Here is a 26,854-nt window from a genome sequence, read left to right as displayed (position 1 = left end):
TTTTACAAAGCAGAAGTGTTATAAGAAGAGCAGAGTATATGGAGAGTAAAAGAAAGGTGAAGAGAGTGGTGAGAGAGTGCAAAAGGAGAACAGATGAAAGAGTGGGAGAGGCACTGTCAAGAAATTTTTATGAAAATAAGAAAAAATTTTGGAGTGAGTTAAACAAGTTAAGAAAGCCTAGGGAAAGTATGGATTTGTCAGTTAAAAACAGAGTAGGGGAGTTAGTAGATGGGGAGAGGGAGGTATTAGGTAGATGGCGAGAATATTTTGAGGAACTTTTAAATGTTAAGGAAGAAAGGGAGGCGGTAATTTCATGCACTGGCCAGGGAGGTATACCATCTTTTAGGAGTGAAGAAGAGCAGAATGTAAGTGTTGTGGAGGTACGTGAGGCATTACGTAGAATGAAAGGGGGTAAAGCAGCTGGAACTGATGGGATCATGACAGAAATGTTAAAAGCAGGGGGGGATATAGTGTTGGAGTGGTTGGTACTTTTGTTTAATAAATGTATGAAAGAGGGGAAGGTACCTAGGGATTGGCGGAGAGCATGTATAGTCCCTTTATATAAAGGGAAAGGGGACAAAAGAGATTGTAAAAATTATAGAGGAATAAGTTTACTGAGTATACCAGGAAAAGTATACGGTAGGGTTATAATTGAAAGAATTAGAGGTAAGACAGAATGTAGAATTGCGGACAAGCAAGGAGGCTTCAGAGTGGGTAGGGGATGTGTAGATCAAGTGTTTACATTGAAACATATATGTGAACAGTATTTAGATAAAGGTAGGGAAGTTTTTATTGCATTTATGGATTTAGAAAAGGCATATGATAGAGTGGATAGAGGAGCAATGTGGCAGATGTTGCAAGTATATGGAATAGGTGGTAAGTTACTAAATGCTGTAAAGAGCTTTTATGAGGATAGTGAGGCTCAGGTTAGGGTGTGTAGAAGAGAGGGAGAATACTTCCCGGTAAAAGTAGGTCTTAGACAGGGATGTGTAATGTCACCATGGTTGTTTAATATATTTATAGATGGGGTTGTAAAAGAAGTAAATGCTAGGGTGTTCGGGAGAGGGGTGGGATTAAATTATGGGGAATCAAATTCAAAATGGGAATTGACACAGTTACTTTTTGCTGATGATACTGTGCTTATGGGAGATTCTAAAGAAAAATTACAAAGGTTAGTGGATGAGTTTGAGAATGTGTGTAAAGGTAGAAAGTTGAAAGTGAACATAGAAAAGAGTAAGGTGATGAGGGTATCAAATGATTTAGATAAAGAAAAATTGGATATCAAATTGGGGAGGAGGAGTATGGAAGAAGTGAATGTTTTCAGATACTTGGGAGTTGACGTGTCGGCGGATGGATTTATGAAGGATGAGGTTAATCATAGAATTGATGAGGGAAAAAAGGTGAGTGGTGCGTTGAGGTATATGTGGAGTCAAAAAACGTTATCTATGGAGGCAAAGAAGGGAATGTATGAAAGTATAGTAGTACCAACACTCTTATATGGATGTGAAGCTTGGGTGGTAAATGCAGCAGCGAGGAGACGGTTGGAGGCAGTGGAGATGTCCTGTCTAAGGGCAATGTGTGGTGTAAATATTATGCAGAAAATTCGGAGTGTGGAAATTAGGAGAAGGTGTGGAGTTAATAAAAGCATTAGTCAGAGGGCAGAAGAGGGGTTGTTGAGGTGGTTTGGTCATTTAGAGAGAATGGATCAAAGTAGAATGACATGGAAAGCATATAAATCTATAGGGGAAGGAAAGAGGGGTAGGGGTCGTCCTCGAAAGGGTTGGAAAGAGGGGGTAAAGGAGGTTTTGTGGGTGAGGGGCTTGGACTTCCAGCAAGCGTGCGTGAGCGTGTTAGATAGGAGTGAATGGAGACGAATGATACTTGGGACCTGACGATCTGTTGGAGTGTGAGCAGGGTAATATTTAGTGAAGGGATTCAGGGAAACCGGTTATTTTCATATAGTCGGACTTGAGTCCTGGAAATGGGAAGTACAATGCCTGCACTTTAAAGGAGGGGTTTGGGATATTGGCAGTTTGGAGGGATATGTTGTGTATCTCTATACATATATGCTTCTAAACTGTTGTATTCTGAGCACCTCTGCAAAAGCAGTGATAATGTGTGAGTGTGGTGAAAGTGTTGAATGATGATGAAAGTATTTTCTTTTTGGGGATTTTCTTTCTTTTTTTTTGGGTCACCCTGCCTCGGTGGGAGACGGCCGACTTGTTGGAAAAAAAAAAAAAAAAAAAAAAAATATATAATATATATATAATATATATATATATATATTTCTTCTTTCAACACACCGGCCGTATCCCACCGAGGCGGGGTGGCCCAAAAGGAAAAACGAAAGTTTCTCCTTTTACATTTAGTAATATATACAGGAGAAGGGGTTACTAGCCCCTTGCTCCCGGCATTTTAGTCGCCTCTTACGACACACATGGCTTACAGAGGAAGAATTCTGTTCCACTTCCCCATGGAGATAAGAGGAAATAAACAAGAACAAGAATTAGAAAGAAAATAGAAGAAAACCCAGAGGGGTGTGTATATATATGCTTGTACATGTATGTGTAGTGTGACCTAAGTGTAAGTAGAAGTAGCAAGACTTACCTGTAATCTTGCATATTTATGAGACAGACAAAGACACCAGCAATCCTACCATCATGTAAAACAATTACAGGCTTTCGTTTTACACTCACTTGGCAGGACGGTAGTACCTCCCTTGGCGATTGCTGTCTACCAACCTACTACCTTGGATATATATATATATATATATATATATATATATATATATATATATATATATATATATTGTAGGTAGTAGGTTGGTAGACAGCAACCACCCAGGGAAGTACTACCGTCCTGCCAGATGACTGTGAAACAAAAACCTGTAATTGTTTTGCATGATGGTAGGATTGCTGGTTTCTTTTTCTGTCTCATAAACACGCTAGATAACAGGGATATCTTGCTACTCCTACTTACACTTTGGTCACACTTCACAGACACGCACATGCATATATATATATACATACATCTAGGTTTTTCTCCTTTTTCTAAATAGCTCTTGTTCTTTTTTATTTCTTCTATTGTCCATGGGGAAGTGGAAAAGAATCTTTCCTCCGTAAGCCATGCGTGTCGTATGAGGCGACTAAAGTGCCGGGAGCAATGGGCTAGTAACCCCTTCTCCTGTATACAATTACTAAAAAAGAGAAGAAGAAAAACTTTATAAAACTGGGTTGCTTAAATGTGCGTGGATGTAGTGCGGATGACAAGAAACAGATGATTGCTGATGTTATGAATGAAAAGAAGTTGGATGTCCTGGCCCTAAGCGAAACAAAGCTGAAGGGGGTAGGAGAGTTTCAGTGGGGGGAAATAAATGGGATTAAATCTGGAGTATCTGAGAGAGTTAGAGCAAAGGAAGGGGTAGCAGTAATGTTAAATGATCAGTTATGGAAGGAGAAAAGAGAATATGAATGTGTAAATTCAAGAATTATGTGGATTAAAGTAAAGGTTGGATGCGAGAAGTGGGTCATAATAAGCGTGTATGCACCTGGAGAAGAGAGGAATGCAGAGGAGAGAGAGAGATTTTGGGAGATGTTAAGTGAATGTATAGGAGCCTTTGAACCAAGTGAGAGAGTAATTGTGGTAGGGGACTTGAATGCTAAAGTAGGAGAAACTTTTAGAGAGGGTGTGGTAGGTAAGTTTGGGGTGCCAGGTGTAAATGATAATGGGAGCCCTTTGATTGAACTTTGTATAGAAAGGGGTTTAGTTATAGGTAATACATATTTTAAGAAAAAGAGGATAAATAAGTATACACGATATGATGTAGGGCGAAATGACAGTAGTTTGTTGGATTATGTATTGGTAGATAAAAGACTGTTGAGTAGACTTCAGGATGTACATGTTTATAGAGGGGCCACAGATATATCAGATCACTTTCTAGTTGTAGCTACACTGAGAGTAAAAGGTAGATGGGATACAAGGAGAATAGAAGCATCAGGGAAGAGAGAGGTGAAGGTTTATAAACTAAAAGAGGAGGCAGTTAGGGTAAGATATAAACAGCTATTGGAGGATAGATGGGCTAATGAGAGCATAGGCAATGGGGTCGAAGAGGTATGGGGTAGGTTTAAAAATGTAGTGTTAGAGTGTTCAGCAGAAGTTTGTGGTTACAGGAAAGTGGGTGCAGGAGGGAAGAGGAGCGATTGGTGGAATGATGATGTAAAGAGAGTAGTAAGGGAGAAAAAGTTAGCATATGAGAAGTTTTTACAAAGTAGAAGTGATGCAAGGAGGGAAGAGTATATGGAGAAAAAGAGAGAAGTTAAGAGAGTGGTGAAGCAATGTAAAAAGAGAGCAAATGAGAGAGTGGGTGAGATGTTATCAACAAATTTTGTTGAAAATAAGAAAAAGTTTTGGAGTGAGATTAACAAGTTAAGAAAGCCTAGAGAACAAATGGATTTGTCAGTTAAAAATAGGAGAGGAGAGTTATTAAATGGAGAGTTAGAGGTATTGGGAAGATGGAAGGAATATTTTGAGGAATTGTTAAATGTTGATGAAGATAGGGAAGCTGTGATTTCGTGTATAGGGCAAGGAGGAATAACATCTTGTAGGAGTGAGGAAGAGCCAGTTGTGAGTGTGGGGGAAGTTCGTGAGGCAGTAGGTAAAATGAAAGGGGGTAAGGCAGCCGGGATTGATGGGATAAAGATAGAAATGTTAAAAGCAGGTGGGGATATAGTTTTGGAGTGGTTGGTGCAATTGTTTAATAAATGTATGGAAGAGGGTAAGGTACCTAGGGATTGGCAGAGAGCATGCATAGTTCCTTTGTATAAAGGCAAAGGGGAAAAAGGAGAGTGCAAAAATTATAGGGGGATAAGTCTGTTGAGTGTACCTGGTAAAGTGTATGGTAGAGTTATAATTGAAAGAATTAAGAGTAAGATGGAGAATAGGATAGCAGATGAACAAGGAGGCTTTAGGAAAGGTAGGGGGTGTGTGGACCAGGTGTTTACAGTGAAACATATAAGTGAACAGTATTTAGATAAGGCTAAAGAGGTCTTTGTGGCATTTATGGATTTGGAAAAGGCGTATGACAGGGTGGATAGGGGGGCAATGTGGCAGATGTTGCAAGTGTATGGTGTAGGAGGTAGGTTACTGAAAGCAGTGAAGAGTTTTTACGAGGATAGTGAGGCTCAAGTTAGAGTATGTAGGAAAGAGGGAAATTTTTTCCCAGTAAAAGTAGGCCTTAGACAAGGATGTGTGATGTCACCGTGGTTGTTTAATATATTTATAGATGGGGTTGTAAGAGAAGTAAATGCGAGGGTCTTGGCAAGAGGCGTGGAGTTAAAAGATAAAGAATCACACACAAAGTGGGAGTTGTCACAGCTGCTCTTTGCTGATGACACTGTGCTCTTGGGAGATTCTGAAGAGAAGTTGCAGAGATTGGTGGATGAATTTGGTAGGGTGTGCAAAAGAAGAAAATTAAAGGTGAATACAGGAAAGAGTAAGGTTATGAGGATAACAAAAAGATTAGGTGATGAAAGATTGAATATCAGATTGGAGGGAGAGAGTATGGAGGAGGTGAACGTATTCAGATATTTGGGAGTGGACGTGTCAGCGGATGGGTCTGTGAAAGATGAGGTGAATCATAGAATTGATGAGGGAAAAAGAGTGAGTGGTGCACTTAGGAGTCTGTGGAGACAAAGAACTTTGTCCTTGGAGGCAAAGAGGGGAATGTATGAGAGTATAGTTTTACCAACGCTCTTATATGGGTGTGAAGCGTGGGTGATGAATGTTGCAGCGAGGAGAAGGCTGGAGGCAGTGGAGATGTCATGTCTGAGGGCAATGTGTGGTGTGAATATAATGCAGAGAATTCGTAGTTTGGAAGTTAGGAGGAGGTGCGGGATTACCAAAACTGTTGTCCAGAGGGCTGAGGAAGGGTTGTTGAGGTGGTTCGGACATGTAGAGAGAATGGAGCGAAACAGAATGACTTCAAGAGTGTATCAGTCTGTAGTGGAAGGAAGGCGGGGTAGGGGTCGGCCTAGGAAGGGTTGGAGGGAGGGGGTAAAGGAGGTTTTGTGTGCGAGGGGCTTGGACTTCCAGCAGGCATGCGTGAGCGTGTTTGATAGGAGTGAATGGAGACAAATGGTTTTTAATACTTGACGTGCTGTTGGAGTGTGAGCAAAGTAACATTTATGAAGGGATTCAGGGAAACCGGCAGGCCGGACTTGAGTCCTGGAGATGGGAAGTACAGTGCCTGCACTCTGAAGGAGGGGTGTTAATGTTGCAGTTTAAAAACTGTAGTGTAAAGCACCCTTCTGGCAAGACAGTGATGGAGTGAATGATGGTGAAAGTTTTTCTTTTTCGGGCCACCCTGCCTTGGTGGGAATCGGCCGGTGTGATAATAAAAAAAATATATATATATATATATATAGATATATATTTATATATATATATATACATTATTTTTTTTCAGACATGACCTCCTCCTGCCTCAACTACAAGCTGTCTGGCAGCTTCTTTTACCATCATAAGCGTTGGCTCAAACCTGCTCATGCATTCCTCTTTACTCCAGGGCAAGGGTCTTTGTTTGAATAAGTGCACTGCTCACTCTTTCCTCGTCAGTCTGTGATTTCACCTCGTGTAGACACGTCACTGTTCAATTGCTCATTAGAATAGTTGCACTAGTACTGCTGCTGTCAGTGGGTTCTTTTGTTATCTGTAACCTTACTTTCACTGTATTCACTGTAATTTCTTCTTTACACTACCAAGTGTCACTTGTCTGTAAGCTACTATTCAAAATAAACACAGTCATCGGCGGCAGCTGTGTTCTTCCCTTTTGTGTGTGTTCTTATCTTTTAATCACTCTTGCCAAGACCCTGCTGCTGTGACGACTTAGTCTGGGTATGTTGAGCAGCTTACGATGATCACGTCCTTGTCAGACTGCTCTTTCTGTGCTCTGGCAGAATACTTATCAGTAACTGTTAAGCAGCTCAGTGACTACTCTACATATCTTGCTACTGACATCTCTTATTCTTTGTCCTTTGTAAATGTAGATCATAAATGTACAAAGACCTCTTTAGCCTTATCTAAATACTGTTCATATATGTTTCTGTAAACACCTGGTCCACACACATATAATATATGTATATGTATATATATATATAATAATAATATATATATATATATATATATATATATATAATATATATATAACTACTCTTTATATATATATATATATATATTATCCATGATGGAATAAGAATCTTTCCTCCGTAAGCCATGTGTTGTAAAGTCAACTAAATGCAGAACAATGGGCTAGTAACCCCTTTTCCTGTAAGATTACTAAAAGAATAAAGAAGAAAATTGTCAAGTGGGAAGTCTACAGATATGCGTGGATGCTTGTGCAGATGATAGAAAGAATGATTGTGGATATTATATGAATGAAAGCTGGATGTCTGGCTTTAAGTGGGAAACAAAGCTGAAGGGGTGGGAGAGTTTCAATGGAGAGGAATAAATGGGATTGATGAGGTTTCAAATGAGGTTAGAGCTAAAGAAAGTACTTAATAATATTTGAAGGATAAGCTATGGCAGGAAAAGAGGGACTATAAATCATGATAATTCCAAGGATTATGTGGAGTAAAATAAGATTGGATGTGAAAAGTAGGTTATAATAAGCGTGTATGCACCTGGAGAAAGTGTAGAGAGGAGAGAGAGATTTTGGAAATGTTGGAGTGAATCATTGGGAGTTTTAGATCAAGTGTGAGAGTAATGGTGGTTAGGGATTTCAATACTAAAGTGGGTAAAAGAAATGTTATGGAGGGAGGTAGTAGGTAAATTTGGGGTGCCAGGGAGTAAATGTAAATGGGGGCCTTTAATTGGGCGCTATGTGTGAAAGAGGATTTGGTAATAAGTAATGCATATTTTAGCAAGAAAAAGGATAAATAAAAATACAAGATTCATGATGTAGCATCAGTAAGTAGTTTTATTAGATTATGTATTGGTGGATAAAGGTTGATGGGTAGGCTCCAGGATGTACATGTTTATAGAGGGCAACCTGATATATCGGATCATTATTTGATTGTAGCTACAGTTAGAAACCAAGTAGATGGGAAAAAGAGGAAGAGTGGCAACAACAAGTAAGAGGGAAGGTGAAGATGTATAAACTAAGGGAGAGGAAATTCGGGCGAGATATAAGCGACTATTGGCAGAAAAGGTGGGATAGTACAAAGATGAGTAATGGGGGGGTTGAAAGAGGAGTTTGGAATAGTTTAAAATGCAGTATTAGAATGTAGGGCAGAAGTTTTGTGGTTATAGGAGGTGGGTGCAGGAGGAAAGAGGAGTGATTGGTGGAATGATGAAGTAAAGGGTGTGATAAAAGAGAAAAAGGTAGCTTATGAGGAGGTTTTTTAAAGCAAGTGTTATAAGAAAGGCAGAATATGGAGTAAAAGAAAGTAAAGAGAGTGGTGAGAGTGCAAGGAGAGCAGATGATAGAGTGGGAGAGGCACTGTCAAAAATTTTAATGAAAATAGAAAAATTTTGGAGTAGGTTAAACAAGTTAAAGCCAAGGAAAATATAGGATTTGTCAGTTAAAAACAGTAGGGGAGTTAGTAGATGGGAGATGGAGTGTGGGTAGATGGCGAGAATATTTGCGAGGAACTTTTTAAATGTTAGGAAAGAAACAGGGGCAGTAATTTCATGCACTGGTCAGGGAGGTATACCATCTTTTAGGAGTGAAGAAGAGACCAGGAGAAATGTAAGTGTGGGAGTACGTGAGGCATTATTAAAATGAGAAATTAAAGCAGCTAGTACTGATGGGATCATGACTTAAGAAATGTTAAGCAGGGGATATAGTGTTGGAGTGGTTGGTCTTTTGTTCAATAAATGTATGAAAGAGGAAAATTACCAAGTTGGCGGAGAGCATGTATAGTCCCTTTATATAAAGAAGGGACAAAGACTGTAAAAATTATAGAGAATAAACACTAGGTATGCCAGGAAAAGTGTACGGTAGGGTTATGGTGAAAGAATTAGAGAGGTAAGACAGAATGTAGGATTGCCGGATGAGCAAGGAGAGGTTTCAGAGTGGGTAGGGGATGTGTAGATCAAGTGTTTGCATTGAAGCATATATGTGAACAATGTTTAGATAAAGGAGTAGGGGAAGTTTTTATTGCATTTTATGGATTTAGAAAGGCATATGATAGGTGGATGGGGGCAATGTGAGATGTTGTGCAGTATATGGAATGGAGTCAGTAAGTTATTAAATGATAACATGAGGGTTTTTGCATGAAGATAGTGAGAGGCTCAGGTTGGGGTGTGTAGAAGAGGAGATTATTTCCCGGTAAAGTAGGTCTTAGACAGGATGTAATATCACCATAGTTGATTTTAATATATTTATAGATAGGGTTGTTAAGGAAGTAAATGCTAGGAGTGTTTGAGGGGTGGGGATTAAATTATGGGGAATCAAATTCAAAATGAAGATTGACACAGTTACTTTTGCTGATGATACTGTGCTTGTGAGGAGATTCTAAGAAAAATTGCAAGGTTAGTGGATGAGTTTGGGAATGTGTGTAAGGTAGAAAGTTGAAAGTAGACATAGAAAAGAAGCTAAGGTGATTGGGGTGTCAATGGTTTAGATAGAAAAATTGGATATCAAATTGGGAGGAGGAGTATGGAAAAGTAGATATTTTCAGATATTTCCAGGAGTTGGCGTGTGGCGGATGGTTATGAAGGATAGAGTTAATCACTTAAATTGATGAGGAAAAAAGGTGGAGTGGTGCAGATTAGAATTGGAGTCAAAAACGGTATCTATGAAGCCAAAGGAATGTAACTGAAAGTATAGTATTGCCAACACTCTTATATGGGTGTGAAGCTTGGAGTGGTAAATGCAGCAGCGAGGGACGGTTGGAGGCAGTGGAGATGTCTGTTTAAGGGCAATGTGTGGTGTAAATATTATGCAGAAAATTGGTGTAAATTAGGAGGAAGGTCTGAATTAATAAAAGTATTGGTCAGAGGGCAGAGAAGAGGGTTATTGAAAGTGGTTTGGTGTTTTAGAGAGAATGGATCAAAGTGAATGACATGGAAAACATATAAATCTATAGGGAAGGAAGGCGGGGTAGGGTCGTCCTCAAGGGTTGGAGAGAGGGGAGTAAAGAGGTTTTGTGGGTAAAGGCTTGGACTTCCAGCAAGCGTGCGTGTCATTTAGATAAGATGGTCTGGAGCCAGATAGTACTTGGGACCTGGCTTGATCTATTTAATTCTTGAGCAGGGTAATGTTTAGTGAAAGGAAATTCAGAGAAGCAGTTATTTCATATAATCCGGACTTAAGTCCTAAATAGAAATACAATGCTACACTTTTGGAAAGTTGGAGATATTAGCAAGTTTGAGATATACTGTATATCTTTATATGTATACTTTTTATAAATGAACTGACACATGTTAAGCTCTGCAGCAATGAAATAATATTAGTGTGACAATGTTGGGCAAATGATAATATTTTCTTTTTTGAGGATTTTCTTCTTTTTGAATTGCTTTGTATAGGTGGAAACAAATAAACTTTGTTTAAAGTATATATATATATATATACTTTGTATATATATATATATATATATATATACTGTATATATATATCTATTCTATATATGTATGTATATATATGCATATATAATATATATATTATATATTTTTCATATATATATACTATATATATATATATATATATCATATATATATATATATTATATACATACTATATATATATATATATGTTTTTTTATATATAATATTATATATATATTTGTTATATATATAATATATATATATGTATAATATATATTATATATAGCAGCATGAAACTTTCACCTTGCCCCATGCACTGTATATATATACCTGTATATATTGTAGCATCTGCCCTTGCTGCCTCTGTATATTTGTGTATCAGTGCATATGCCCTTGCGCCATACCACCATACCTGCCTTTACCTTGTCATGCCCTTGCCTCTTGCCCTACCACGCCATATGCGCCATGCTGCCAGCATATGTTGCCATGGCACTCTGCTGAGATGACCATGCCACCAGCTAGTGAGCCAGAAAGTCCCAAGCTCAGTGCACTCAAATGCTCATTCGCCACTACCACACTACTCCACTGACCTCGTGTTGCAGAGTGCTAAAACCCCAGCAATTTGACATACCTGAGGCTCCATTTCCTATCTCCAGACATGTGTCTTTGAGCCTCTTTCAAAGTGGGCGTTATCTTCTACTGGGACAGTCAGACTAAAGTGGCAGGTTCACTGGATCACTCACTAGTAACCACTTTGTGCATCAGTGGATCAAGATAAGTCAGAAGACAGTAAATATAAGCTACCAGCTAGCTCACTGCTACTGAGATTCATTTACTCTTATTTTAAGGCACTATCTTATGACAGCAGGATGATTCTTTATTTACTGCACTAGTTTATAAAACATATAAAATTTGGTCAACTACCTGTGTATTTCAAACCTAACTGACCCCTCACTATTATAGTCTTGTCTGTGTTTCAATAACTCACTCTATAAGCCTCATATAATTTTTCTATATCCTACACATATGTTAGGAAGGCTTATCTACTATTATTTAGAGCAAGTGACTAGAAACAAACTTTGCATGTCATTCATTTATAATAATTCTTGTAATCTTTATGGAAATTATCAATTATATTGTTTTGGGTGTCTCCAAACAATAAATAACTCTTCTTTGAAATTGTCCATTATGCGTAAGGACCTGTGTAGGGTTGGGTTTAAGACTACTTTGACAAATATTTCATATAGTATAGTGCCGAATAAGTTTGCAACATGTTTCAATAATGGAGCTGAGCATAAAAAGTGGTAAAGTAAACCATTTTGCAATGATGGACCAGTTTGCGATGCTATGGTATCGACAATGTCATTAGCTAAACCATTATCATAGAAGTACCATATTCTTGATTACAAAACAGTATAATAGATCGTGAGTTAATCTTGAACGTATCATATGTGACTGTTGCGATGTATGTAAGTGTTCAATAACCAATGTCAGCATCTAGAACAATTAGACGTTCATAATATATTATCATATTTTTGATTTTGTTTGCAATAATCATGTAATTCAAAACTCTGATGCCAGCCACCAGGTTCGAAATTGCGACTATTAAATGAAAGAATAGTGCAAAATAGAGTTGATGAAGTGTGTGGGATGGGCAGGTGTATAATAAGCTAAATAACATCTATTTCATAATGACAAAACATTAATCAAAGAAGCTGTTCTTTTAAAATTGCTGTTAAAACTAACAACTTTTGGATGTGAAAATAGTTATGTTGTTGTGAATAATAATAAAATAGCAGAAGATAACATATAAAGCAATCATTTGCAAAATGTTCGTTGTGATTTGGTAAAATTAGTAATTAGTGTGTGATAATTCAGGCAACAAGGTTGGTTGAAGTTTGAATTGTAGTGGCATATAGTAATTCTCGAGCATGGTAGAAGACCTACATTGTAATATATGTGACAGAAATCCAGTAATCTCAACTAAATTATAGTGGCATTAAAAGAAAAATGCCGGAAAAGACTTTTCCTAAAGTGCATAGCCAGAGAAGTTTCCACTTTAAATGTAACATACCATCACATCTCCCTCTCATCATAATCATCTTCAGATCTTATTAGTAAGTATAGACTAATTCTTCATTGTTGTTATTATTGTTGTTATTGTAATTATTATTCTGCTGCATTCTTAATATTTATGTGACAAGACTATTATATTTTGTGGGTATCTTGTATGGATGTTTAGTTTCATTGTTTTTGAAAAAATGATTGTTAATATTTAATTTGATAAATCTAAGGAAATAGATTGTATACTTAGATGAAATTCCACTATTACATTCTGTTATTATAAATCTTATTTTTTTTTTTTTATGTATGTGTAGATAGAAGCTTGCACTGTGTATTGTTATAAGTAGTGTAAGTAGCTATTTACCTGTCCCAGAACACTTATGATGTTTATCAGAGTTTCGTATAATTGATCAAAGTATTGGTACAGTTATAACAATTTGTTCTACAGATAATGAAATTAGATGAAGTCAGTGACTAAATATATAGTAATAATATATGGTGTTGAGTTGGGTGCAGCTGCAGGTACCTGTTATATTATTTAAGACTTGATCTAGAGAGATAAATACTTTATTACACTCATTATTTGTAAAATAATATATAATCTTAATACCAGATAAAGAATGATAATATTTTATTTTGTGAATCAGATGTAGTTGAATGATATGTAGTATAATCTCTCAAGGCTATACTATCTATAACTATGTTGTTTATCTATCTAATGTATTGAATATAATGTTATATATTATTTCGTATTCACAGAATTTAATTGTTTCTTCTTCTACCTAGATGTTATCTGAAGGAAAATAATGGGACAATTAATGCGAAAATTATAAACAAACGTTATATGTTAAGGATGACTGGATATAAATTAGCTCGTTACCTGATTGCTGGTGAGAAAAACATATTTCATTCTTTGACACATTTTACTCTGCTTTGTGTGTGCATATTTGCTTTATGTAATCATGTTTCTATATAGTGTTTGAATCTTAAATATTTATGTCATGAAATAGACCATTTATTGTACTAAGTGATTCTTATTAGTGTGCTATTATTACAGTTAGATAAAAGAGGACATCTGCTTGTTTCTTCCATGCCTACCATTTCAACACTAGTGTTGTAAACGCTGTTTGGTGCATTAAACAAATATAAATGATATTATTTCATAAAGCCTTACCTTTGTAGCTGCAGCTGAAAGCGGGCTGTCAAGTGTGCTCATGGAAATAACCATGTTTTAGTTGGTTTGCCTTAAAATACTACTTCATGAAGTGACACAGTGGCCCAAATCTAAACTAAGCAGGACTAGCTAGGTGAAACCATAGCTGAGAAGCCTCTGCTATTTCTGGACTAGGATGGTCACTTTCTAACTTTCTGATCCATGGACTCTTATTTATACTCACCACTCTGACACTTTATTACTGTTTTATTCTGTATTAGAATATTTTGAGTTGATCTGATCTAATGACTTTATTAATCTATATTATTTTTGTAGGATCTTTAACTACTGAATTAATTTGCTTCTTTGTAACCTTTTAATATGATACAGTAAATAGTTCAGAAATAACATAGTTGCAGAAAGTTTCATTGACTATTGTTTCTTGTAGTTTCAGCTTTCTTCAGACAGTGTGATGAGAATAAACAGCATATTCTTACAGAAGGTACTTAGTTGGAAGTGATTGGCTGTTCGACTAGTGAGGTAATGGCACTGGTGGGGATGCAAAAGTGAGAGCTTTATTAGGATACATTTTTATTCTATCAACATCTTCAGGCATCATATTTTGTTACAATTAGCTGGACATTTTTAGATGTGTCACTAATTTAAATTATTTCATTGCAGAGGCTAATAAGCGCTGGTTATCGTAAGCGCAAGACATGAAGACTTTTCTTTCTGGCTGACACCTGATCATCTGCGCTGCTGGACAATTGCAAAACGCGGATAGTCACGTTCACCAGAACGTTAAGCTTTGCTCCTCAGATGGGCATGCTATCATATGGAAGTTGAAGTAATATTTTCACTTACTAGTTGGAATGCAAGCATTTGTATTAACGTTTATTATCGTTGTAGATTTATCTTGTTATCATAATCATCGACTATAATTATATTGTGTTTTGAAATTTATTTTATTGATTAGCTTGTTGTTTTGAGTGCAATGTTTTCTAATTGTATGTAAGTGTATATCATGAGAAGTTAGAAATTAAAATAATTCAACAATTATAATACCACCATTAATATCATTCTGAACTAAGTGTTGGCATTGGTGATGGTGATGATAATATGAATCAGTGACCTGGACAGACCACAATGACAAATCAGTGAAGAACAGACTCCATCAAGGTAAGAATAATTTATTTCTGCATTTAAAACTATGCTTAAAGAGAGTTTGAATAAAATTTTTGAATTTGAATTTAGCATGTAACAATTCATTTTCCTAGGCAGTATTATTATAATCAAAACTAAACACTGTTATTATTAAAATCAAAACTAAGCATATTTAAGTTGACGCCAAAGGTGCCGCAAAGTTGCAAAGTTTTTTAGTGGGTCTTATTTGGGATGGTGCAAGATGAACTCTATTTATTTTTGATCCTTACAGATTCAGGACACAAGCTCTTCCCCAACATTAAGTCGATTATTGGCTTCTGGAGTCAACAAAACAGGATCCATAAATTCATCTCGTATCCCGGAGGAAACTTTGGGATCGAATGTGGATAACTTGTGCCAAGAGATGAATGATCTCATGCATGATTATGAAGTAGTCTCTCGAATCTCAACCCTCGTGTCGTCTCTTAGAGGGACCTATGATGTAAGTACCCTACAGTATCGCAAATAACCTGCACTTAGGAGACAAAACTTATGCTAACATTTGAGTCTGTCTTGGACCTTTGTCAAATCACATCTGGGCACAAAAAAAAAAAAATGGTTGAATTATTATTGATAGAATTATGAGTAAGACAGAGAGCAGGATAGCAGATGAACAAGAAGGCTTTAGAAAAGGTAGGGGGTGTGTAGGCCAAATGTTTGCAGTGAAACACATAGGTGAACAATATTTGGATAAGGATAAAGAGGTTTTTGTGGCATTTATGGATTTGGAAAAGGAATATGATAGGGTGGATAGGGGAAGCAATGTGGCAGATGTTGCAAATGTATGGAATAGGAGGTAGTTTATTGAAGGCAGTGAAGAGTTTTTACAAGGATAGTGAGGCTCAGGTTAGAGTACTTAGGCAAGAGGGGAATTATTTCCCAGTAAAAGTAGGCCTTAGACAGGGATGTGTGATATCACCATGGTTGTTCAATATATTTAGATGGAGTAGTAAGAGAAGCGAATGCTTGAGTGTTAGCAAGAGTTGTGGGGTTAAAAGATAAAGGATCTAACACAAAGTGGGAGTTGTCACAGTTGCTCTTTGCTGATGACACTGTGCTTTTGAGAGATTCTGAAGAGAAGTTGCAGAGATTGGTAGATGAGTTTGGTAGGGTATGTAAAAGAAGGAAGTTAAAAGTGAATACAGGAAAGAGTAAGGTGATGAGGATAACAAAAGAATTAGGTAATGGAAGATTGGATATCAGATTGGAGGGAGGGAGTATGGAGGAGGTGAATGTGTTCAGATATTTGGGAGTGGACATGTCAACAGATAGGTCTATGAAGGATGAGGTGAATCATAGAATTGACGAGGGGAAAAAGGTGAGTGGTGTACTAAGGAGTCTGTGGATACAAAGAACTTTATCCATGAAAGCAAAGAGGGGAATTTATGAGAGTATAGTTATACCAATGCTCTTGTATGGGTGTGAGGCATGGGTTGTGAGTGTTGCAACAAGGAGAAGGCTGGGGGCAGTGGAGATGTCATGTCTGAGGGCAATGTGTGGTGTGAATATAATGCAGAGAATCCATAGTTTGGAGATTAGGAGGTGTGGAATTATCAAAACTATTATCCAGAGGGCTGAGGAGGGGTTACTGAGATGGTTTGGACGTGTAGAGAGGATGGAATGAAATACAATGACTTCGAGAGTATACAAATCTGTAGTGGAGAGAAGGCAGGGCAGGGGTCAGCCTAGGAAAGGTTGGAGGGAGCGGGGTACAGAAGGTTTTGTGTGCGAGGGGCTGGGACTTCCAGCAAGCATGCGTGAGCGTGTTAGACAGGAGCAAATGGAGGCAAATGGTTTTTAGGACTTGAAGTGCTGTTGGAGTGTAAGCAAGGTAACATTTATGAAGGGATTCAGGGAAACCGGCAGGCCGGACTTGATTCCTGAAGGTGGGAAGTACAGTGTCTCCACTCTGAAGTAGGGGTGATAATGTTGCAGTTTTATAACTGTAGTGTAGGAATGCCTCTGGCAAGACAGTGATGGAGTGAATGATGCAAGTTGTTTTTTTCAGGCAACCCTGCCTTGGTGGGAAACTGCCGATGTGTTAATAATAAAATAATTTTTATATAGGTGTGTGGCATGGTCTTTAAAGATTGCAGCGAGAAGAAGGTTTGAAGTATTGATTATGTCATTTGTTTGATAGTAATGTTTTCTCTTGAGGGGTTCCTTGATGCAAATGAGGGGCTCTTGATTCAATGATTTATGCTTGTCCCCTGTCTCTTTATGTCTGTCCTGATTGCCTGAGATTCCCCAGGTGCTGTATAACCCCTATGATTTTAGCACTTCCCCTTCAATATAATAATTGAGAGCAATGTTTGGTGTGCATATTATACAAAGAATAAGGAGTGTAGAAATTTAATGTGGTGCTCTGAAAGATGCAATTCATAAGAGTTGAGTGGATGCTGAGCTGGCTTGGTCATTTAGAAAAGGTGGAGTAAGGCTGGTTGACCCAGAGGGTTTATAAATCTGATTTGAATAGAAGGTGAGGAGATGTTCAGGAAAATGGCTTTGATGTAGGCTTGAGCACCCAGCAGGCATGTGTGTGTGTGTTGAATTAAGAGCAAGTGGAAGCAAGCAGTTTCTGGTGTATGATGTGCTGGTGGAGCGCGAGAAAGGCAACATTTATAATGGGAGTCACGGGAATCAGTCAGCTGGAAATGAATTATAAAGGTGGGAAGTTTATTGCCTGCACTTGAAAAATGGCAGGGGATGTTGTAGCTTGCAGTGTTATTGAATTGTGATGTCCATACACTTCTTGCAAAAACATTATAGAAAGAATGAGGGTGTGTGTGTGGTTTCTTGTTTTGGTCACTTTTTCTGTGTTAGGAAACTAGCAAGAATACCAGTAGACTGTTCCAGGTCACTGCCCCCTTGATGCAGAGCAGAGCAGCAAAGATTTTTTTTTTTATTTCCTGCCATAGTTTTGGTGAGTCATTAGAGGGTAGTGGTTAACCACTCACTTCCATATGGGAAATTTCTAATAAAAGTAATAATAGTAATATAATAATGATAATTTAAATCTGAGAAATTAATGTGCAATGTATACCATAGTCATCTCTGGTATGAAGAGTTTTCAAAGTAACTCACCAGTAAAGTTGGAACATAACTCTATAATTATTAGTCTGCTATTACAAATAACTGTGCATTCTGTATTTAAAATAGTCTTTGTTACTGTCATGCAAAAAAGTTTTCATGATTTTTATGAATCAGAGAACGATTTTGAGTCAGATATAGACTGTATATAATTAAAAGACTTTATCCTTTGGTAGGGATTGACTGCAGAGCACCTGCAGCAAGTGTCCAGCAGCATCCAGAGAGCTTTACACATCAGAGATGAGCAGATGGCATGGGTGGATGCTTGCTGCTTGCAGTTCACAGTGAAAAACAAAGAAGGTCGGGAAAAAGAGACCTTCACTTTCCAGACGAATAATCCTGTTATCAAGAAGGATTGGATTGTGGGTAAGTGTTCACAGTGCATAAACAATACTTAATACAAGAAAAGTAATTTCCCTTACAAATGAGACATATCAGATCAAGAAAAATAATCTCTACAAATTCATAAAAAATAGGAAGAAATCAAATTTTAATCTCCAGCATTCAATAAAATAGTGATTTTGTTATTTTCACCAGAACTTCGATTAGCTCAGTTGGCTCTTGATATCTCTAACTCTCCTGCATGGGATGTACCCGAACAAGAGAAGCGACCCTCGACTAAAATGCCTCTATTTGTCAAGACACTTCCAGTTTTTTCCTCTCTTCATGACACTGAGGTAAGTTCATAATTAAAGCAGAGTTATGAAGGCAGGAGTTTGGGAAACAATAGGAAAGACAGAGCACCATGCCGGAGGAAATAGAAAAACCAAAATGAGATAGAAATAACCATGGCCTCAAACCTGTATCCTAAAACAGAATAACATTGGCAAAACAGACAAAGCTTGGAATATTGAAGTTGCATTCAGGAACCTAAATACTGTCTTGTTCAAAACAAACTACCTCATACCTGTGATTCATTCTTGACTAATTCAGGATTCTTTTTATTTTTTTCCAACAAACTGGTCATATCCCAACAAGGCAGGGTGACCTAAAAAGAAAAACGAAAGTTTCTCTTTTTAAATTTAGTAATGTATACAGAAGAAGAGGTTACTGTCCCCTTACTCCCAGCATTTTAGTTGCCTCCTATGACACGAATGGCTTATGAAGGAAGAATTCTATTCCACTTTCCCATGGAGTAATGCAGAATCCTTGTCTAGTAAGACACAAAGGAAAGCTGGAGAAAGTTCAGTAGAGGTCATTCAAACTACTACCTGAACTGAGGGAAATGAACTGTGAAGGCTGTGTGAGCTAGTCCTTTTGTCAGTGAAGGCAAGTTTAGGGTAGATCAAGATAAACTCTTTAGAAGCAGTGAAACAGTAACTAGAGGTATGTGGTTAAAAGTTATATAGCTAAATGAGCTACAGTTATATTAGAAATCATTCCTTCAGCATGATAGTGGAAAGAAGTGAAATGAATTGACTACTAACATCAGAAGAGGACTCTTGACAGGGGTTGAAAAATGGATATAACAAACTAGTCCATGTCAATCAGTCAAAAGTTAAGAAGAAAGAATAAGAACTAGAGGTTGTACCCTCTCCAATATCTTGTTATAATGTGATTTGATTTTACTGCAAGAGGATCATGATCCAGTGTATGGTAGATGTATTTGTAAATTAGCTAAAGACTTACAGTATTGTATATTAAATAATTTGAAATACTAGTAATAATGTACAGTTATATTATTAATAAAATTTCTGGTTGAGTAAAGTTTATAAGTGCTTAAGAACATAATCTAGGTAGTAAAAATCTACATAAGGTTATATCTTACAATGAAGGAGATTTCTCGTAGAAGTCTGGCATCAGAAATGGATATTTATTATTAATAAACTCTGTAGTTTCTTGTACTTCACTTATGTCCACTCTGCAATCCTATCATCTACATAAGAGTATGGATACCAAAAGGATGTTTTCAAGAGTTAACACCTGTGGCTCAGTTCCAGACTAGGCTTCCTGGTGGATAGTGTCCCGAGATATTAACCCTTTGACTGTTTCGGTCGTATATATACGTCTTACGAGCCACCTTGTTTGACGTATATATACTCAAATTCTAGTGGCTTCAAATCAAGCAGGAGAAAGCTGGTAGGCCCACATGTGAGAGAATGGGTCTGTGTGGTCAGTGCATACCATATAAAAAAAATCCTGCAGCAAACAGTGCATAATGAGAAAAAATACTCAGACCGTTTTTAACCCTTAAACTGTCCAAGCAGATCTACGTTCACATGCGTAGTGCTCCAAAAGTAGATCTGTTTTTTTACATATTTTCAAATATAACCAAAAAAAAAAACGTAGATCAAAGTTTTTTTTACACTTTTTCAAATGTAAAAAAAGAAAAGAAGATCTACTTTTTTTACATACTTTCAAATGTTGAAAAAACGTAGATCTACGTTTGGACAGTTTAAGGGTTAATTAATATGCCGACTTTGTGGTCTATTTTTGTGTAGTATTTATGGGTGTATTCTCATTTTCTTGGTCTCATTTGATAGAGTGGAAAACATATTATAGAAATAGAGGTGATTTTGATTGGTTTTACTATGAAAAGAATTTGAAATGGAGCTCAAAGTAGGGGAAATGTTTGATTTTTGCCAATGTTCAAAAGTAAACAAATGATGTCATTATCCAATAAATGTCCAACTAGCCATTCTGATATGCAGTCATGAATGGATTGACATAATTTATAAAATTATTTCAATATTGCAGTAGTCTGCATAACAGTAAATCTATTTTTTTTTTTTTGAATAAAAATTCAAAATAAAAAGCAAGAATAATATCAGAGATGCCTGGAGACGTGACTGATGAACAAAGAAAATGTTATTTTATAGCCAGGAATGTCTGCATTGTTCATTCTGGACCCTATTTTGAAATTGTCATTTTTTTAATTTTCGTGAAATTGGCCAAATAGCAAATTTCTGACCATGTTATTGGGTAGTTGAAATCGGTAAATGGGCAGTTTCTTGTATTCAATCGATAGAAAAAATGGAATTCTAAAGAAATAGCTATGAGTTTGGTCGACTGGAACAATGGAATTAGCCGAAAATAGGGCTCAAAGTGGGCGAAATCACCACTTCGTAAATATCGCCAAGGTCGCTAACTTTGTGAGAGCGTAATTCCGTCATTTTTCCATCAAATTTCGTTTTTTTGGTGTCATTACCATCGGGAAAAGATTCTCTATCATTTCATAAGTTTTTTTTTTTTTTTTTTTGACACCAGGAGATACCTCAGGATTTGGAGTTGAAACAGTCAAGGGGTTAAACCCATCAAATACTATCTGGACAAATATCACCCATACAATTCTTAAGCACAGTATAGGTACATGGTTTATTCTAGTAACTTATATTTTGACATTTTTAACTGCAACTCTAAAATAGCTCATAGCCAAGTTTCATGAATTTTCTTTTGTATTTAGATGGTCTTTGAGATACTTTTATATTTTATACACTATAAAGTAACAATGAAATCTTTATCCAGGTTAAATGTGGGTGCTGCTACACTGTAACTCTATCGCGGCCAAGCAGGTTGTCAGGAACTGGTCGACATCACACATATCTCTGGCTGTGTTCCACTGATGGTGTCTCTTCACACATCACCATCTACCTCATGCAACAGGTAACCATTTCTTAAAAGATAACTATAGAATAATTATAATTTAATGAATGATTTAATTCAACTTATTGCTTACATGAATGCTCTTTGTTTTGAAGGTTGGCTTAAGGGAGGTTGTTCGTGTAGACATGGTTGAAGTTTGTGTAACATCACTGCATCATGTCCCTGGTATCACCACCACAGAAGAGCCCTCCTTGCGAGCTCACACTGTTTGGATGGGCACACACTCCCACAGGTGTGTATTGTAAGCCATGGATTTCAGCATGGGATTTCTCTTATACCACTGGGTAGTTACAAATTGTATTATCTATTTGTCTATTGGAGCAGAGCTAAACTCATGGCATCCCATCTTCAGTATTTAGTCTCATATGCAGTAGTTCATAATATTTCCATTTCTACCTCTTGTAAACCATACCCTGGTTTTACTATTGTCAGTAAAGAAAAACTTTTGTGTGTATTCATGTACATTACAGTTTGTGTGTTTATGTTTACCTAGCAGAGTTTGAAGCATTAAATTCAAGCTGTTTGGCCTATCAAATTTTGATGAACTAGTTGTATTTAGTTCTTTCATATTTATCTTTTGAATCCATGTACTGTATGGACTCAGCTCTTGTTGTATCATGGTAAAACAAGTACAGCAAAAGGAGACTTACAAGTATGAGATTTAAACTACACAAGGCTTTATATAGGTGAAATGCCATATTAATGAAGATCTTTTGCTTCAAGTTGTGGGTTACAGTGGACCCTCGGCTAACGCCTTTAATCCGTTCCAGAGAGCTAGGCTTTAACCGATTTAGCCTTTAACTGAATTAAGTTTCCCCATAAGAAATAATGGAAATCCAATTAATCCGTTCCAGACACCCAAAAGTATTAAACGAAATAATTTTTTTTACATGAAATAATTTCCCTACACAGAAAACAATGATACATGCACATTAAAACAATAATAACATCACACTTACCCTTATTGTGGACTTGTTGATGAGTGATGAGACGGCAGGAGGGCAGAGGATGCAGGTGTTTTATTGTTTGGAAGGGGAATCCCCTTCCATGAAGACTTCAGGTAACAAGTCCTTTTCTGGGATTACCTCCTTTCTTTGTTTTTTAATGCCACTAGGACCAGCTTGAGAGTCACTGGACCCTTGTCGCGCAAAATATCTGTCCAGAGAGCTCTGTTTCTCGCGTCCCTTTAAGATTTCCCTAAAATAGGCCACAAGAGTGTCATTGTACAAGTTGCCAATACGGCTTGCAACAGCTGTGTCAGGATAATATTCATCCATAAATGCTTGCAGCTTTGTGAACATTGTACACATTTCCTTAATTAATCTTTGATGAAGGCAACTTCCTCCATCTCTCTCCTCCTCAGAAGGAAATCCCTGAGCTTTGGTCTGTTGCTTTTGCACCTGAAGCTCTTGCAGCTCTGTAATGGTTAGCTCTTCATCTTCGTCCTCCACCAACGCTTCCACATCCTCGCCACTAACCTTCAACTCCATGGACTTCCCAATGCCACAATAGATTCCACAACTGGCATAGGCTCCTTAGGGTCAGCCCCAAACCCTTCAAAATCCCTCTCTTGTACACATTATGGATACAATTTTCTCCAAGCAGAGTTCAAAATCCTGCAAGTCACTCCCTCCCAAGCCTTACCTATAAGGTTTATGCAAGTGAGGATACTAAAGTGATCCTTAGGGTCAGTTCAGTGTCTGAGGTCACTTCAAAGCACTTTTGAAACACTGCTTTGGTGTACAGTTTTTTGAAATTTGAAATGACCTGCTGGTCCATGGGCTGGAGGAGAGGAGTAGTATTAGGAGGCAAAAGCTTCACTTTGGTGGAGCTCAGCTCCCCCGCAATTTGCTCTTGCAAGTTGTGAGGATGAGCAGGAGCATTGTCCATTACCAGGAGGCACTCGAGTGAATTTATTTTCCAGGAGGTACTGTTTCACAGTGGGGCCAAACATGTCGTAGAACCAGTCAATAAACATGTCTCTAGTGACCCATGCCTTACTGTTTGCTCTCCACATCACACACAATTTAGTCTTGACAATATTGTTTTTCTTGACACACTAGGAGTTTTAGAGTGATACACGAGTAAAGACTTCACTTTGCAATCCCCACTAGCATTACTACACAACATTAGAGTTACCCTGTCTTTCATAGGCTTGTGTCCTGGGAGTGCCTTTTCCTCCTGAGTAATGTAGGTCCTGTTTGGCATTTTCTTCTAAAACAGGCCTGTTTCATCACAATTAAACACTTGTTGGGGTTTTAATTTTTCAGTGTCTATGTGCCCCTTAAAGTCCTGCACATATTTTTCAGCCGCTATTTTGTCAGAACTAGCAGCCTAACCATGCCTTATCACACTGTGTATGCCACTACAATTTTTAAATCTCTCAAACTAGCCTTTACTGGCCTTAAATTCATCAATAACAGCACTATTTGGAGGCATTTTCTTAATGAGATTCTCATGCAGCTGCCTTGCCTTTTCACATATTATTGACTGAGAAATACTATCTCCTGACAATTGTTTCTTGTTTATTCACACCAACAACAGTCTCTCCACATCTTCACGTATTTGCGATCTCTGTTTTGTAAGCACACTTGCACCTTTTGCAACACCACCTTCCTTGGTTGCCTTTTTGTTGCACAAGATAGTAGCGATGGTTGAATGGGGTTTGTTATACAACTTTTCCAACTCCAAGATACTCACTCCACTCTCGTACTTTTCTATTATCTCCTGTTTTAATTCGATAATACACCTCACCCTTTTTATCACAGGGTTGGCACCAGAAGCTTTCTTTGGGCCCATGGTGGCTTATTAGCAGTTACAAGCACTAAAAACAATGGAATAATACAAAATATATCGCATGTATGCGTGGAATCGTCCTCAGTGGCTTGTAAACAGTGGCACACTGGCTGGTACATGAGGTGAGTGGCCGGGCTCGGTCAGGCCGCCGTAGGGACACGTTCGGGACGAAAGTTCCTCACCGAGTTTTTAGGTGTTATCCGAGCCAATATTTTACGCCAAAGCGAGGCGTTATCCAATTTTGGTGTTATCCGATGCAGGTGTTAGCCGAGGGTCCACTGTAGTGGGAATTGTTCCAGTCACTGCGTTGAGACTATTTTTTATTTTACTACTTCATTTTCTGTTTGTATTGTGTAGTTTTCATCATCCACAAACAATGACAGTGCTTTCTCTTGCCTTGTAGGTCATTCATGTATACCCAATACAGTATGGAGCCTGTAAGTAAATGTAAATTGCTCCTTAAACATTCTTTTGCCACCAAAAAAGTTATAAAATACAATCCAGAATCTGAAAGAACCCAAGAATTATAAGGAAAAGGTCTGTACTGTAACCTACTAACATAGGATTATTATTATTATTATTGTAATAATGTTGGTAGAATTACCGACAATATGTAAAGTAAAAGGACACAAGTGCAACTAATGTGACATTTTATTGTGGCAACGTTTTGCTCTCCAGGAGCTTTGTCCGGCTTGACAAAACTCCTGGAGAGCAAAACGTTGCCACAATAAAATGTCACATTAGTTGCACTTGTGTCCTTTTACTTTACATATTATTATTATCATCATCATTATTAGGTGCTAAACCCAAAAGGGTCATACAGTGCTGCTGCCAGCATAGGGAAATATCAGACAATGTCAAATACAAAATTTTATTAATTATGAGCAAGTTTTGTAGGCTGATTTTTTTTTTTAATAGACTGAAATATCATATAAAGTTTCTTTTCCTAAGTGTGGGTTATTTGTGAATTGATCCAGCCAATATTATTATGACTTATTTTTCTTAAAAATGCTGCATCTTCACTGCCTTTATCCATGTTGGGTCAACATGGGACTGTGAAGCCTTCACTCTTCTAGAGTGACTGACAGTGAATGGTTGTACTTTATTAGGTTTCTTGTTAAAGGAAATGAACTGTGTGTTACAGCGTAAAACTTTATATTGTCATAGCAGCATATATTTAATCAAGAAATATACAATGTATATCTGAGTGCCTTCGTAAAGACAGTGAAAAGTGTTGAATGATGATGAAAGTTTTTTCTTTCTTTTGGGTCACCCTGCCTTGGTGGGAAATGGCCGATATGTTAAGAAAAAATATAGATATACATATATTCCATAACTATATTCTTCAACGTGGGGGAAGTGGAACAGAATTCTTCCTCCGTGAGCCATTCGTGCCATAAGAGGCGACAAAAATGTTGGGAGAATGGGGGCTAGTAACCCCTTCTGTATACATTACTAAAATTAAAAAGAGAAACGTTCATTTCTATTTTTGGGTCACCCTGTCTCGGTGGGATACATTTGGGTCATTGAAAATAAAAGATATTCTTAATGTTTATTGTAAAGTTATTTAACTGTGCTTGTTTTTATATGAACAGATTATTGGTGTACAGTGGATTAGATCCGGAACGGCAGACGGAATTAGGTGCCACTACCGTACCAGCTGCTATCACAACAATCAAATACCACTGTGATCAGGCAAGATATTTTTCAGATTTTTTGCCTTAATGTCTAGTTTAAGTTAGGAAGGAGAGAGAAAATTTTATTATCTTTGTTGGGCTGACTGAAGATAGTTGCTGAAATATTAAAGATAACGTGAAGGTATGAAAGTACTATATTTATAAGTCACAGTTTCATCATCATTCAACACTTTCACCTCAGGAAGATAAAAGTATTTTCTTTTTGGGGGTTTTCTTTCTTTTTGGGTCACCCTGCCTCAGGGGGAGGCGGCCGACTTGTTAATTTTTTTTTTTTATCACACTGGCCGATTCCCACCAAGGCAGGGTGGCCCGAAAAAGAAAAACTTTCACCATCATTCACTCCATCACTGTCTTGCCAGAAGGGTGCTTTACACTACAGTTTTTAAACTGCAACATTAACACCCCTCCTTCAGAGTGCAGGCACTGTACTTCCCATCTCCAGGACTCAAGTCCGGCCTGCCGGTTTCCCAGGCCGGACTTGAGTCCTGGAGATGGGAAGTACAGTGCCTGCACTCTGAAGGAGGGGTTCGATTCCCGGCGGGTGGAAACATTTCGACACGTTTCCTTACACCTGTTGTCCTGTGTGGGTCGCATCCTGGGGGACAAGATTAAGGACCCCAATGGAAATAAGTTAGACAGTCCTCGATGACGCACTGACTTTCTTGGGTTATCCTGGGTGGCTAACCCTCCGGGGTTAAAAATCCGA

At 37.6% G+C, this 26,854-nt stretch overlaps 1 protein-coding gene across 1 annotated transcript in view; it reads left to right on the top strand.

The window, feature by feature from the left end:
* The window catches only part of LOC128691382 (uncharacterized), a 127,003-nt gene that overhangs the window by 90,822 nt on the left and 9,327 nt on the right, over positions 1-26,854 (top strand). The window contains exons 11-17 of the mRNA XM_070091655.1: positions 12,421-12,428; positions 15,195-15,404; positions 18,229-18,418; positions 18,590-18,729; positions 21,518-21,655; positions 21,751-21,887; positions 26,047-26,146. Coding sequence (XP_069947756.1) covers positions 12,421-12,428; positions 15,195-15,404; positions 18,229-18,418; positions 18,590-18,729; positions 21,518-21,655; positions 21,751-21,887; positions 26,047-26,146 — 923 coding nt within the window. The remainder of the gene's footprint in view (positions 1-12,420; positions 12,429-15,194; positions 15,405-18,228; positions 18,419-18,589; positions 18,730-21,517; positions 21,656-21,750; positions 21,888-26,046; positions 26,147-26,854) is intronic.

Source organism: Cherax quadricarinatus, chromosome 36 (genome assembly GCF_038502225.1).
Source record: "Cherax quadricarinatus isolate ZL_2023a chromosome 36, ASM3850222v1, whole genome shotgun sequence".
Taxonomy (NCBI): Eukaryota; Metazoa; Arthropoda; class Malacostraca; order Decapoda; family Parastacidae; genus Cherax; species Cherax quadricarinatus.
The sequence above is the reverse complement of the archived record's forward strand: the minus strand, read 5'-3'. Positions and strand labels throughout refer to the sequence as shown.